The 14,179-nt window shown below is 46.9% G+C and overlaps 1 protein-coding gene and 1 pseudogene across 1 annotated transcript in view; both read left to right on the top strand.

The window, feature by feature from the left end:
• The window catches only part of NUP214 (nucleoporin 214), a 76,827-nt gene that overhangs the window by 38,342 nt on the left and 24,306 nt on the right, over positions 1 to 14,179 (top strand). Inside the window, 6 exon segments of the mRNA XM_023746731.1 lie at positions 6,055 to 6,133; positions 7,373 to 7,451; positions 10,242 to 10,332; positions 12,287 to 12,348; positions 12,846 to 13,975; positions 13,978 to 14,175. Coding sequence (XP_023602499.1) covers positions 6,055 to 6,133; positions 7,373 to 7,451; positions 10,242 to 10,332; positions 12,287 to 12,348; positions 12,846 to 13,975; positions 13,978 to 14,175 — 1,639 coding nt within the window.
• On the top strand, positions 2,525 to 2,618 carry LOC111823861 (annotated as a pseudogene).

Genomic DNA, 14,179 nt, shown 5'->3' with positions numbered 1-14,179 from the left:
CGAAGGACTTTCCTCGGGTTGGATGTCGGGATCGTGATGACCAGTGTCATTCAGGGAATTAGTGTCGGGTGCCCATGGTTCGTCCAGCGGCAGGAAGAGCAGCCACAGGCCCTGTGTTTCTCCCACATGGTGCCCGCTCTCTCCCCCACCGGGTCTGCTCCCCGGTCAGTTTTGGTTTTACCAAGTGGCCCTGCCTCCCTAGTCCACTGGCCTTCTCTTTTCCAATTGGTCCATTTATCAACACAGTCTGTCCCAGGAATTTCTTCATTATCTCGGGCTGTACTAAAGCCAAAAACAAGCCTACCCACATTGTATCTTGTAGTGACCTTGACGCTTTGGTATGCTGGTTAGACCAAGATGGCATTTGTGGTTGCGAACTTCTCAAGGGAAAAAATGTGCATTGAGTTTGGGGATTGTCGCCAGATTCCTCATATAAGGACGGCAAAGAAAAGCCACCGAATGGCTGAGTGGCTTAAAGGGGAAAGAAATGAAGTGGGGGTTTCTGAGACATGGTGGCCGCTAACCAGGGATGAGAACTGGCTCTTGGTGATTTCATTTGCCTTTTCTCAGGCTTTGTTTCCCTCGAATGGGTCAGCTGAGCGGATCTGAGAAAAGGGCTTTGTTAGAAGAGCAGTTCTGAGTTTGCCTTTTTCTGATTTAAGAAAAATAGACACAAAAGTTCAAAAGGAATCTTGAAGAAACTTTTCCTTCCTTTCCCCACAGAGTTGGACTCTGGTACAGTGATTTAACTTGTCTGCCCAGCATGGTGCCTGGAGTGTAGTTCCTTTTTAATAACCACTTAACAGGTAACAAACTCCGAGCATAATCAATAAGTGGAGATTGGTATTTACCGCCTCCCCCAATAAAAAAGCTTCAGAGGAAAATGCATTCATTATCAGATTCTGTGAAGCAGTAGTTCTTAGATGTATTTTAAATATTTAATTTTGCATTTAACTTTTTTAGAGTAGTATCTTATAGAAGATTAACCGTAAGATGAGCTTATCTATTTCTGCCCTTGGCCTCTTACGTTCATTGGCTTCATCCACTTATATTCATTAACTAACCGCCCTGTGTTAAGGGAGAGGGTTTACCTGGAGCAAACCCAGGGCTGTCGGACTCCCGTGTGGGGCTCAGTCACCTGGTTCAGCAGAGTCTGGGGCAACTGCAATGCTGCCCTGGGTGTGAAGGGCACAGCAGTGAGGAAGTCACACCAACCCCTGCTTTTGTGGCACTTACTTTAGCAAGGAGACAGCCACTTCACACCAGTTGCACAGCGTTATTCAACTGCAGTGTAGTGAGCTCAGAAGGAGAGGGACCAGCTGCTGAGAAAGCACGGCATGCGCGGGCTGGTGGAGTCGGGGCTGACGAGGCTGGTGGGGAAACGCTGTTTTAGCTGGAAGTTAAACAGTGGCCAGAAGTTTCCAGGCGAAGACTGCAGAGAAGAGTGCTGAACCGAGGTTGGAATGTGTGACGGCAGATCTGGGCAAGGACAGTGTTGGGAATGAAGTTGGAAGTGAAGTTGGAAGAAGGCCCCTTGTGGCCAGAGGCCTGGCAGGAAGTGGGGAGGGAAGAAAGGGGGGCTGGATGAGGTGGGAGGTTTGGCTGGTTTGTTTGTTTTTACTAACACACACCAGACACATCATTCCTTTCAGGAATTTTGTTGTTCATGTGCTCATTTTTTACTCCCAACAAATAATGAGTGTGTTCTGTATGCCGCACACTGTTCTAGGTGCTGGGATAAAGCAGCTAACTGAACAGACCGCCAAAACCCACCCTGCCCCAGTCACAGAAAGACTGAGCTGTGAAATAAACTAGTACATAGTGTTTCAGATGGTGGCCGGTCTGCTGGACAAAATAGCAGTAGAAAGGGGGTTAGGGCTGTTGGCTGGGCTGGGTTGCAGTTTTAAACAGTGTGGTCAAGGCAGGCGGGTGTTTCTCCCCCCGGTTACTGGCTACAATGTCTCAGACATACCAGACCGAGTTTCTTTCACCTCAAGCTGGATTTTTTGTCTTCTGTAATGTCTTGCCTTCCGGTGGCTTTTGACACTTGACATTTGGATGAAGATCAAAAGGCCAGAGAGCAGATCTCGTGGAAATCCTACGGAAACAGCTCCGGCACAGGCCTGGCCGGCTCAGGGAAGAGCCAGGTGGCACTGGTGGCTGGAGGGAGAAAGGAGCCCTGGAGATGGGGGCAGGGGCAGGGGCAGGGGCAGGGTAGGCGCATGGGGCTCACGACCTGGTTCAGCTAGCAAGCTGGGTCAGGACCTGGTTGACATTGGATGTTTTTTGAGCAGTGAGTGATCTGATTTCTTTTTTGGTTTTTTTTTTAACTTTAGCAGTTGTTTTTTTAATCTCTATTGTTGAGAGTATTACATATGTCCCCTTTTTTCTTCCATTGACCTCTCCCCTCTCCACCCCTCCACCCCAGGCCTTCATCACTCTATTGTCTTTGTCTATGGGTTATGCATATACACTTATGAGTTCATTGGTTGATCGCTCCCCCACCCTCCCCTGCCTTCCCTCTGAGGTTTGACGGCACATATACTAAAATTGGAAGGATACAGAGAAGATTAGCATGGCCCGCAAGGATGACAACTTGAGCAGTGTTTTAATATTGAGGCATAATTTACAAACAGTAAAATTCATCTTTTTCTAATTGTAAAATTCTTATGAGCTTTGATAAATGCAAGTAGTTGTATATGACCTACGGTTTTAGCAGGAAGCGCTGGTTCTTATCTTGAGAATAGATCAAAGGGACTGGGGTGGGGGACGGTAGAAACAGCGAGACCAGTTAGGAAGCTTTTCCTGTTTTTATAGTGGTAAAATATACATGGAACAGAAGTGACATCGTAACCATTTTTAAGTGTATAATCCAGTGACATTAAGTACAGGTAGTGTTGTGTGACCCTCACCACTATTTATTTCCAGAGCTTTGTCATCCCTCCCTCCCTGAAACTGTCTCCATTAAACAATAACTGTTCACTCCCCCTTCCGTCCAGTCCCTGGTAGCCTCTATTCTACTTCCTGTCTCTAATAATTTGCCTATTGTAGGAACCTCATTTAATTGGAATCCTTTTGTGTCTGGCTCATTTCACTTGAATTTTCAAGATTCATTCATGTTGTAGCATATGTCAGAATTTCATGCCTTTTATGACTGGATAATACTCCATTGTGTGCATATTCCCATTCATCTGTTGATGAACACTTGGGTGTTTCCCCCTCTTGGCTATTGTGAATAATGCCACAGTGACCATTGGTGTACAAGTATCCGTGTGAGCCCCTGCTTTTAGTTATTTTGGATAATGTTTTATGGAATTGCTAGATGACGCGGTACTTCTTTTTAGCTTTTTGAGCTAAACGTAGTTCAAACTGTTTCACAAAGCGGCTGCACCTTTTTACATTCCCAACAACAATGGGCGAGGGTTCCAATTTCCCCACATCCTCACCAGCATTTGTCATTGTCCATCTTTTTATAATAGCCATCCTAGTGCATATTAAATGTTATCATTGTGGGGCTTTTATTATTATTTATTTTAATCCTCGCTGGAGGGTTAAATGTTTTTATTGATTTTAGAGAGAGGAAGGGAGAGAAAGAAACATTGGTCGATGCCTCCCTCATGGGAATTGAACCCACAACCTTTTGGTGTGACAGACGCTGCTCCAACAAACCGAGCGACCTGGCCAGGGCTCATTGTGGTTTTGATATGCATTTCCTTAATGACTAATAACTAGTCATTAGTCATAGGTTGGACATCTATTTGTGTGCTCATTGGTCATTTGTATTTGTATCTTCTTTGGAGAAATGTCTATTTAGATCCTATGCACATTTAGTGAGGACTCAAGGAAATATATCTTCCTTGATTTGAGAGAGAGAAACATTTATTGGTTGCTTCCTGTACACACCCCAATGGGGGATCGAACCTGCAACCTAGGTATGTGCCTGACCAGAAATCAAACCTGCAACCTTTGGTGTCCAGGACAGTGCTCCCACCAACTGAGCTTCTTTTCTCAGTTGTTATATAGTCTAGATTCAGGTCCCTTGGGTACGTAGTTTGCAAACACTGTTCACCCATTCTTTGGGTGGTTTTTTTCTCGATAGTGTCCTAGAAATGTAAGTTTTTAATTTTGATGAAATTTAGGTGTGGGTTTTTTTTTTAGGTTTTGGTTTTCCTTGTGGTTTAGGTATCACATTTAAGAGACTGTTGCCTAAACCAAGGTTATAATGATTTACGCTTAGGTTTTCTTCTAAGTTTTATAATTTTAGCTCTTACACTTAGTCTTTGATCCATTTTGAGTTAATTTTTGTCAGTGGTGTGTGGTGTTCTGCTTGCTCTTGGATCATGGTGGATCGACTTAGCTGGTTGCACTGAACTGCAGTTCTCTGCAGGGCTGTCACATGGCCCAGTGTGTAGGGGACTTAGGATACTCACGAGACGTATAGCATTTTCACAAGCAAATAGAACAATAATTATGCTCGGTCTGTTTCATGCGTGATTTAATATACCACCATGTCATCACTAAATTGGGGTTGGAAAAAATGTTCCAAAGTTGGATGAACTTGCTGCTTCTGTTTTTTATTGCTAGTTTCTTTTTTGCTTTTCTCTGCGTTCGCATGGAAGATTTTCATTTCCCTTGTGGTTCTCCTGAGCTCAAACCACTTCTCTGCCCAAGTCAGCTGTGTCTGCTCAGGGATCTCAGTCCCAGCGGCCTCACTCACATTCCTCTTCTCTGCTGGAGACTCGCAGAGGTGAGGGAGCTGTAGCTGTGTCCCTGATTGTTAGAATGGCTCGGGGAGCAGGAATGTGTTTCTTCAGAGACACACGTTGGTAGCTTTTGTCTTCAGTAGAAGAACAAAGGGAGTTTCGTTGCATTGTAAAGAACTCCATCATCTCCTCCGTCAGTGAAAAGGTGGTGCGGGCAGGTTCCTGTGCTTCCAGCAGAGACAGGTGCTTGTGAGATTGTTTATTTTTTCTGCGAGGCCTGGGCTTGTTTTGTCTTTCCTCCTCCGAGTTAAATTTTTATTTATTTATTTTTATTGATTTGAGAGAGTGAGAGAGAGAAACATTGATTTGTTGTTCGACTTATTTTTGCATTCATGAATTGATTCTTGTATGTGCCCTGACTGAGGATCAAACCCTCAACCTTGACATATCGGGGCGACGCTCTTGCCAACTGAGCTACCCGGCCAGGGCCTCCAAGGTGATTTTTGGATGGAAAGAAATTAATCCTCCTAACTTTAGGGAGGGTTCTGAAAAATCAGACCAGATCCTATAGCTACGACCACTGTACGAACCAAAGTCGCTCAGGACTGAGAACAGATCATTTGATTTAAAAAATTGCTCCCAAGAGCCACCAATAGAGCTTTCATCTGTGATTGCATTCAACTGCTGATTTTTTTCTTACATGTTAACGCTTAAGTAATTGTTGAAATAGCAGTTTTCTGCCTATCGAGTTCAGGGCTAGCAAAAGATGGTGAGAGCTCTTCCTGCAAATACTGGGTGCACTTTCCATCCTGTAGCAAAGGCGCGATTGGACCTGGAGCAGTGGCACAGTCAGCTCTCTTGTGTGCCGGCCTGGTGAGCACTGGGCTCTTGGGTGCTTCTGTGAGAAGCCGAGCTCTCTCTCCTCAGAGTAACTCCTTCGAGCCACTATGGCAGCAGAGCCACCGATCCCGTGCACGTGTTCTCAGGCTTGGAAACGAGCAGGAATTGCCCACGTGGTCTGCAGCTGGGGCCGGGGTGGTAGGGTGGGTGGAGAGGGCGCACACTCCAGGTAAGAAAAAGACCTACTTCTGACTAGTTAGAACTTGTTTTAGGATTGCAGGAAGAAAATAAGTGTTAAGTTTACTGCTTTGACTTTTATGTTAAAGACCCATATTTCATTTAAAGATTTATTCTCCAATCTGAAAAATGTCAATGACTTTGGTTAGGGTCGGGACATCTGTACTGTGATAGGAAAGAACTGATATTATTTACCGACTGGAGTTTGCCTCAAGGGTGAGTGTGATTTCCCCAGTCATGCCTTTCCCTTGAGCGCTGGCTTTATGTTTTCCAGTTCTCCGGTGTCACACTCCACAGCCAAAACCCCTCACCCAGTGCTGACCCCCGGGGCTGCGAATAACCAAGCCAAGCCGGTAAGTCGCTGGTTTTCCTTGTTAACAGCCACGCAGGGTAACTGAGGCAATCCTGTTTGGAGTCCTCACTTTGTTTTACATGAACCATAAATCCTTGCCCCACAGTTTATCCAGTCTTGATGTAGCAGGCTGGTTAGGACCCGACATGATCTCATAGGCCACTTGCCCGTCTGCATCTAGCAATCGTGGGTCATAGTTTAATGCTCTATATTTATATTTATACTTTCATTTAACATTACCTTAGTTAACACACGCAACGGCCATGCAGTAGACAGGAGAGGGGTTTAGATATGCTTCACTAATGGAGAGGCCGAGGCTCATGTGAACCAGAGCTGGGACCCCAGCCTTTCCGCTTCTTCCCGTCATGCTTTTCTCGTTATACCTTTCAGGATTCGTGTCCGCGGGAGAGGTTCTCTTGCTTTCTCCTGCGTGCTGGCTTTCAGAGCTCGCTATTCTGTGATGTTTGTTATGTCTACTTCCAGGCTTTTGCCTGGTAAACATTGTCTCTTACAAAAATAGGTTATGCTGTCAGCAGTTAAATAATAGAAGATGGCTGAAAGGTAGGTCAGGCTGTGGCTGCAGCTTTCCCTGAGAAGCTGGGTGCTCTGCCACTCATCTCTCTGAGGCGGTGGTATTAGGTTGTGTTAGAGATTGAACACCAGAATTTGCTGATTGTGAGTGTTCAGGCATGGCTCTCTGTTCCTTCTCTGCTGTGACTTAAATGACATTTAAGCGTTTAGCATTTGATCCCTCTTCTGGAAGTTTCCACGCTCACCTTGGAGGACACAGGGCAAGGCATCAATCGTAACAAACAAGAGTAAAGAAACGTTGCCTAGAGGTGGATACCAGTCAAACAGTTTTGCTTTTTCACTTCATTATAAATTTTTTGAGAACCAGAACTCATTTAATTCATTTACTGCTTCTTTCACTCATCTACCAAATACTCCAGTGTCTTTTATGTGCCAGGCACTGTGCTGGGCACGGAGAAGATAGCCACAAGATAGACGGGCATGACCCTGCTTTCTTATCACTGAAGAATGAATATTCCATCCTCTGATATGATCTTACATGCGGCAGACACTTAAAAATATTGACTTACCTTGAAACTAAAAAAAATGTTAAACTAAATAAATGGGTTTATGCTTGTTTATTTAAACTATGTTATCATTTTACATGTTCCTTTATTCCAAAGGATGGTCAGCAGTTTCACACGTACGTTTTGCTTGTGTTCTCTTGTAGGGATCGCTAATAAATTCCCTAAAGCTGCCTGGGCCCACATCAGCCTCCGGTCAATTGTCATCCGGTGATAAAGCTTCAGGTCAGTTTGCATTTTTGTTTTAGTTAAAATAAAGGTGAAAGAACTGCTCCAGCACAGGTCACTGTTCTGGATCACAAAGGCAGTCAGCACAGGAGGCCAAGTGCAGAGACACTCGAAAGGCCTTGGCTGGTGAAGGATCTCCAGGACATTAGCGGGCCTTCCACAGCTCTGCTCACGTCTGCAATTGGAGAGCAATAGGCGAAACTTTCCTGTAAAAGTTTTTCCTAAAAAGGAGCCGTAGCCTTGTCTTCACCTGCTTGTGGATGATCAGTTCAGAGAGGAGTGGATCGGAACATTGGACTCAGTTTCTTCTAAAAGGAATAAAAAACTCTTAGTTCACAATGACAGTTCAACAGCCAGTTAAATAAAAGTAAAATGATCTCTTACAATGCGAGAGTTGAAAGTAGATGGAATGTCAATATTAAAAGATGTTTTGACTTCATGTACTTTCAACACTCACTCAAGCATAATTATTTACTAAAATTAGTTTTACCGTAGGTCTTGGACCAGGCATCTGCTTGCCCAAGTGAGGCAGGAGTGTGCTTTGTGTATACTGACCTTTAATACGGGATCAGCCCCCCTTTTGTTGGCTGCTTTTCTGTCGCCCACTTCCTGTGGCCTGTGTGACTTCTGCTCCAGTGGGCCTTCAGGCTGATTCTAGTAGAGATGCTGAGCTTCACACGCCAGCAGACTGCTTTCCAGTCCCCTCAGTCATACACCCACCTGACACTCTGTCATCATGCTTTCTGTTGGGTATTGGGTTTATCTTCACTAAATGTTCCTTACACTCAGCAGAAAAACCATTGTTGTGTTACCAAAGTTGTATTCTAGAATGTGGATTCAGGCAGGGCCACAGTTGTTATAGTCTGCCTCACACGAGAGGAAGGTATGCAGCACTTCTTGACCAGGATCTAAAGCCTTACGTTAGAGGAGAATTTTAGTAGAATTGTCAACGACTTTTGAATCAAATTAAGAAATTTCTTTCTATTTCTGTCTAATATCTTAGAAAAATATTTTGTAAGATCATTTATCCTAACTTCTTTCAAGAACTTCATGGAGAGCTTTTTTACTCCTCAAGTGAAGAGTGAAGGGACTCTAAGGGCCCTTGCTTCGTGCAAGTCTTACGCAGTTAGCATGACGCAAAGGGGCTTTGGAGAGGGATCACTGAGTGGTGACTGTGAGATACTCTTTCATTGCTAGGTGTTTGATTCTGCATCCACTTGCTGGATAATCAAAAGAATAGGACTTGGGGGGGGTTCCCTAAGAACTACTATTTAAGAATTTGCCAAAAATTTCCTTTAAAAAAAAGCATATCTGAAACCTCAGTAGAATAGTTCTCTTCCTATATAGTAAAAGGCTAATATGCAAATCAACCAAATGGCAGAACAGCTGGTCGCTATGATGTGCACTGACCACCAGGAGACAGATGCTCAACACAGGGAGCGCCGCTCAGCCAAAAGCTGGGCTCACAGCTGGCAAGCGCAGCAGCGATGGCGGGAGCCTCTCCTGACTCTGTGGCAGCACTAAGGATGTCCAGCTGCTGGCTTTCAGTCGGATATCCCCCGAGGGCTCCCAGACTGCGAGATGGCGCAGGCCGGGCTGAGGGACGCCGCCCCACCCCCCCCCAAGTGCACAAATTTCGTGCACCGGGCCGCTAATATTAATTAATAAGTGGAGATACCTTTATTGTTTTTCTGATTATAAAACTATTTCAGATCTACTAGAGTCTAGTCTATTAGAGATATTAATTAATAAATGGAGATGCCTGCTAAGTTCCACATTCCAGAGATGATAACCCTCAATGATTTGATATGTATCTCCTGAGGTTACTTCATTGTTGGTTTTTTAAACAAAATTAGGCCTACCCTGTCTATAGTCATTGGAGGCCGTTTCTCCCCCTTCACGCCCCTCCCCCACACAGTAAGCATCCTGGTCATGTTTGCAGCTCTCCCTCCTGCATGGTCACCAGCTCTGCTGGGAGTTAGGTTCTTCCTGAGGTTTCTGATGATAAGCAGCGCTGCATTGAGTGTCCGTGTCCACAGCACATTGTTTTATATTGATAAAAAATCACTTCGCTGATAGTTACCCCATACTCACTTAGAAAGTATTACATTTTTATTGTTTGGTTTGGTTTGGGCTTTTTAAAATGTGGTTTTCTCCTTCCCTTCCCCCTTTGAAAGTAGAGTAATTGGGAAAGACTGAAGATAATACCCCAACTGTTAACAAGTAGTTGCTGTGAGAGTGAATGTGGGGAGGGTGACGGATTGCATTAACTTCCTGTGCTTCCCTGTATTACAGCCATCTTATTACCTCCATAAGTTAAAAAAAGGAAGCTATGATTTGTTAAATGCAAAAATACTACTATGGAAAATACAGAAATGGAGGGAGAAAACAAGTAACATGAAGTCACTCCTCAGAGACATTTAGTTACTCTAACCCATTTCCTTTGGATTTCTTCCCTTCGGTATACATTACTTTTCAGTAATTATCAAGCTCCTTTTAAAGCTTTACATTTTAACTGCACTAGAATTATTGTGATCTCTTTCCTAGGAAGGAGATTGTGGTGGTCTTGGTTTGGAATTAACGTCGACAGAGCCAAAGGGCCAGGTCTGAGACCTTGAGTGTGACTTAGGCCCAGGGGCCCCCTTGGTTGTATGGGGTGCATGTTGGGCCTGCAGGCCTGGGGCCCGCTCTGTGTGCACCACACAGCCGGTGCTGCAAGAATTACAAACTGGAACCATGTTTCTAACTGGCTTTTGTAATGTTCTTACTTTTTTTTCCTGATTTCAGGGCCAGGGGCAACCAAGCTAGAAACCGCTGTGACTTCTACCCCATCTTCTGTCGGGCAGTTCAGCAAGCCTTTCTCATTTTCTTCATCAGGGTCAGTAATAAACTTACATTTTGTGGGAAGTCACTTACTAGATAGCTTCCCCAAATCTTACAGTCAGTAAGATGCTTATCAAATGTCCATGAGCCCAGACTTCTTATCACTGCAGTAATACAGCTGATGATATTAGCTTGATGTCCTGATAGGAATCTATTTCCCCTTTTCGATTCAAGTCTGTACATGTGTTATTGCATGATGAGCCTCATTTTATTTAGGTCTGTGCCAAATTCCATGGTTGGCCTAGTCCCGTGGTTGGCAAACTGCGGCTCGTGAGCCACATGTGGCTCTTTGGCCCCTTGAGTGTGGCTCTTCCTAAGCCTTAGGAGTACCCTAATTAAGTTAATAGCAGTGTACCTACCTATATAGTTTAAGTTTAAAAAATTTGGCTCTCAAAAGAAATTTCAATTGTTGTACTGTGGATATTTGGCTCTGTTGACTAATGAGTTTGCCGACCACTGGCCTAGTCTATCACGCTGAGCTGTCTTCATTCTGACACCACTTGGGGATTAGATTTGGGATTGGCTTTACTGACCAACGTGCTAAACTTCTGAGAGGCGGCAAGGACTTCACCTGGGGGAGGGTGCTCACACCGAAGCCCTGAAAGCTGCCAAGCATCCTCTCCCCACGGTGGTGGGGACCGTGGGGCTGAGGTGAAACCTGCCATTATTACTTTCTCTTCGTGGTGAATCATGTCGATACTTCCCAGTGGTAGTTGGGAGCAGATTTTACAAAGTAGGTTGGTGCCAGGAGCTAGTGCATCTTTTAAACGGTAATTATTCACCTTTACCTCGTGAACTGACGCTCTTCTTCCCATTTTTAAAATAAGCTGAAAAGGTTGGGTCATTGGGTCAGTGGCTTATCTCTTTATATAAAATTTCTTCACCAAGGTTGAGACAGAGAAAAAGGGTTTTTCTTAAATATGATACAATGTTTAACACAACATTTTAGATGGTCTTTGTCCATTAGACAAAGGCCATGATGGGTAAAAAAAAATCTAAATTCTTACATTGCTTATTACATTTGATGTGCTTGGTCCTTTATATTTTAATATTTTTTTAATATATTTTTATTGCTTTCAGAGAGGGAGAGAGATAGAAACATCACTGATGAGAGAATCAGTGATCAGCTGCCTCCTGCACACCACACTGGGTATTGAGCCCGAAACCCAAGCATGTGTGCTGACCTGGAAAAACTGTGACCTCCTGGTTCATGGGTCAGTGCTCAACCACTGAGCCACACTGGCTGGGAGGTCCCTTATATTTTAAAACTAGACTGATTTAAATTTGCTATTTGAGCTTTTATCACAATGAATAGTCTATTCTCACTCACTCTTGGACTGACTTTTCTTTGGCTATGGTGTCTTTGCTCACAGTGTAAAGGAGAAGTACAGAAAGAGAGAGGACATGAAGGAGTCAGAAAGGTTTCTGAACCAAGTTTTCCCCGCCCAGGTCCAAGGGTTGTGTCAGAACCGCAGAGACAGTGGCTTCTATGTCAGGCGCCCCATTGTGTCCCCGAGTAGCGTGGCGCTGTCCTGACACGCTCTGTGATACTCGGGTGGGTTTTGAGAGGTTGTCCCTAACCAGCCTGTCTTGTCTCCTTCACCAGGTGGCCCACTCCTCTCGCCACCCTTCCCCATACCCGTTCCTATGCGTTTCCACTCCATTGTCTTCCTTGAGCTAGGTCCCCACCCGAACCTCTGCCTGGGGGAGCCCAGCCATCCCTCCAGGCCTTCCCAGCTGCTGCTCCCTCTGCCTCCTCCACCGATTGCCTCCCCAGCTCAGGTCTTGGGGTGGCTTTACTGCTCCGCAGATACGTGCTTTTCCTCTGTTGTGTATCGGCGCGATTGTAAGTTCCTGGAGAGAGATTGTGTGAGTGCATCACACAGTGTCAGGCTGAAGGGTGTGCCTTGGGGCGGTTCCTTGTTAACCTCTCTTCTCCCACTCCCCAGGACCGGCTTTAATTTTGGGATAATCACACCAACACCGTCTTCCACCTTCGCTGCCACACAAGGTACCGTCTCTGCTGCTCAGCATGACCTGTGTGTTCCCCTGGGCGCAGGCAGGGTTCTGACAGATGTGTTGACCTTTTACTTGCTGCCGAGTCCTGCCTCGAGCATTTGCAGTGCGTGTGGTGTTGTTCTCCCTTAGAACCGGCTGGTCCTTAGCTAGCTCTGCCAGGGATGTTCCCGAGGGAAGCACACGTGGGAAAGTAAGGGGAGACGCCTTTTTATGTCTCTTGTGGGAGCATGTGTTAACTTCTTGCATTCTAGATATGGTGTGTTTGTTGTGATTTAATGGTCATGAAAAGAATAGTTGTGCTTTTCACCCCAGTGAGATGGCTCAGACGGAGGGATCATTCTGTCCTCCCCACTCAAGGAGGCTGCTGTTGGGACCAGCCGTTCCTGACTGCATCGAGGGGGAGAGAGGCTGGCTTAGAAATAGTCAGCGGAGATGCACCAGGTCAGATTCTGCTAAATCCAACTCCTCTCCTAATTTCTGTCTTACTAGGGGCAACACCCCCGGCTAAAGAGTCCAGCCAGCCGGACACATTCCCGTTTGGTGGGGGAGGCAAACCTTTCTCTGAGGCCATCCCCGAAAGCTCATCTCCCTCCACAGTGACAGCAGCGCCCAACACCACCGGAGCCGCCGGTGCTCCCGCAGGAGAGTCGGCTCCGCCAGGCAGCAGGCCTGCGGCCCCTCCTGGAATTGCTCTCTCCACCCCTCCCAGCAAGTTGGAAGCTGCGCCATCTAAGGCGGGGGAGCTCCTCTTTCCAACTTCTCTGGCTGGCGAGACTCTAGGGAGTTTTTCAGGACTGCGGGTCGGCCAAGCAGATGACTCCACAAAGCCAGCCAGTAAGGCTCCCTCCACCAGCCTGAGTAGCGCACAACCAGCCAAGACTTCCCTCGTCTCCTCGGGGTTTAACTTTGGTGGCCCTGCCGCGCTGGGGAAGCCCGCGGAGCCTCCCTTGACCTCCTCTGTGACCGCCACCACGGTGGCACCAGCAGCCAGCACCAGCACCAACAGTGCCTCCACTGGTGTCTTCGGCAGTCTGCCCCTCACCGGCACAGGCGCCTCGGGGGTCATCGGTTTTGGCGGGTTATCTCTGAGTGGCAGCAAGACTGGCTTTTCATTTGGAAGTCAGCCCACGAGTGGGACAGCGCCCCCATCTGCCCCACCACCGGCCACCACTGCCACTCCCCTTCCCACATCATTCTCCACCTTGTCGTTCGGTGGCCTCCTCAGTTCAGCATCTGCTCCCACGCCACCTGTGTCTTCTGCTAAAAGCACAGAGGAGGTGACGTCCCCATCTTCGTCCGAGAAGCTCGGCACCAGTGAGGCCTCAGCATCAGCAGCCTCGCTTCTGGGGCCACAGCCGTCAGCGCCGCTTCCCCAGGCTCCTCTGCAAACTCCCGACCCCGTGAAGAAGGAGCCTGTTCCTGCCCCGCCCACAGGCAGCAGCCTGGACCCCACGGCACCGAGTTCCAGTCTCCCAGCACCTTCTGCAGAGGCTGCGGCAGCAGCCACCGGGGTCCCTGACGTCAAGACAGAACCAGCTTCTCTTCCCTCCCTTTCAGTGCCTGGGCAGCCGGCTGTCACAGCAGCTCCAACCCCGAGTGCAGGCCCTGTGACCGCAGAAGCACCAAGTCCCCCCCCCCACCGCCAGTGCTGCTTCCAGCGCTGCTCCAAGCCCCCGCTGCGGACTCAGTGGCGTTTGGCACTGTCACTTCTGGTTCCTCCGTCTTCACTCAGCCACCTGCTGCAGTTCTAGCTCCGCTTTCAGCCAGCTCACCGCAGCACGGCCTCCACCCCCTCGGCACCCCCGTGTTTGGCAGCGCAGCAA

This window comes from Myotis lucifugus, unplaced genomic scaffold (genome assembly GCF_000147115.1).
Source record: "Myotis lucifugus unplaced genomic scaffold, Myoluc2.0 scaffold_726, whole genome shotgun sequence".
Taxonomy (NCBI): domain Eukaryota; kingdom Metazoa; phylum Chordata; class Mammalia; order Chiroptera; family Vespertilionidae; genus Myotis; species Myotis lucifugus.
Note: the sequence above shows the minus strand (reverse complement) of the source record. Positions and strands in the feature narration are given on the sequence as shown.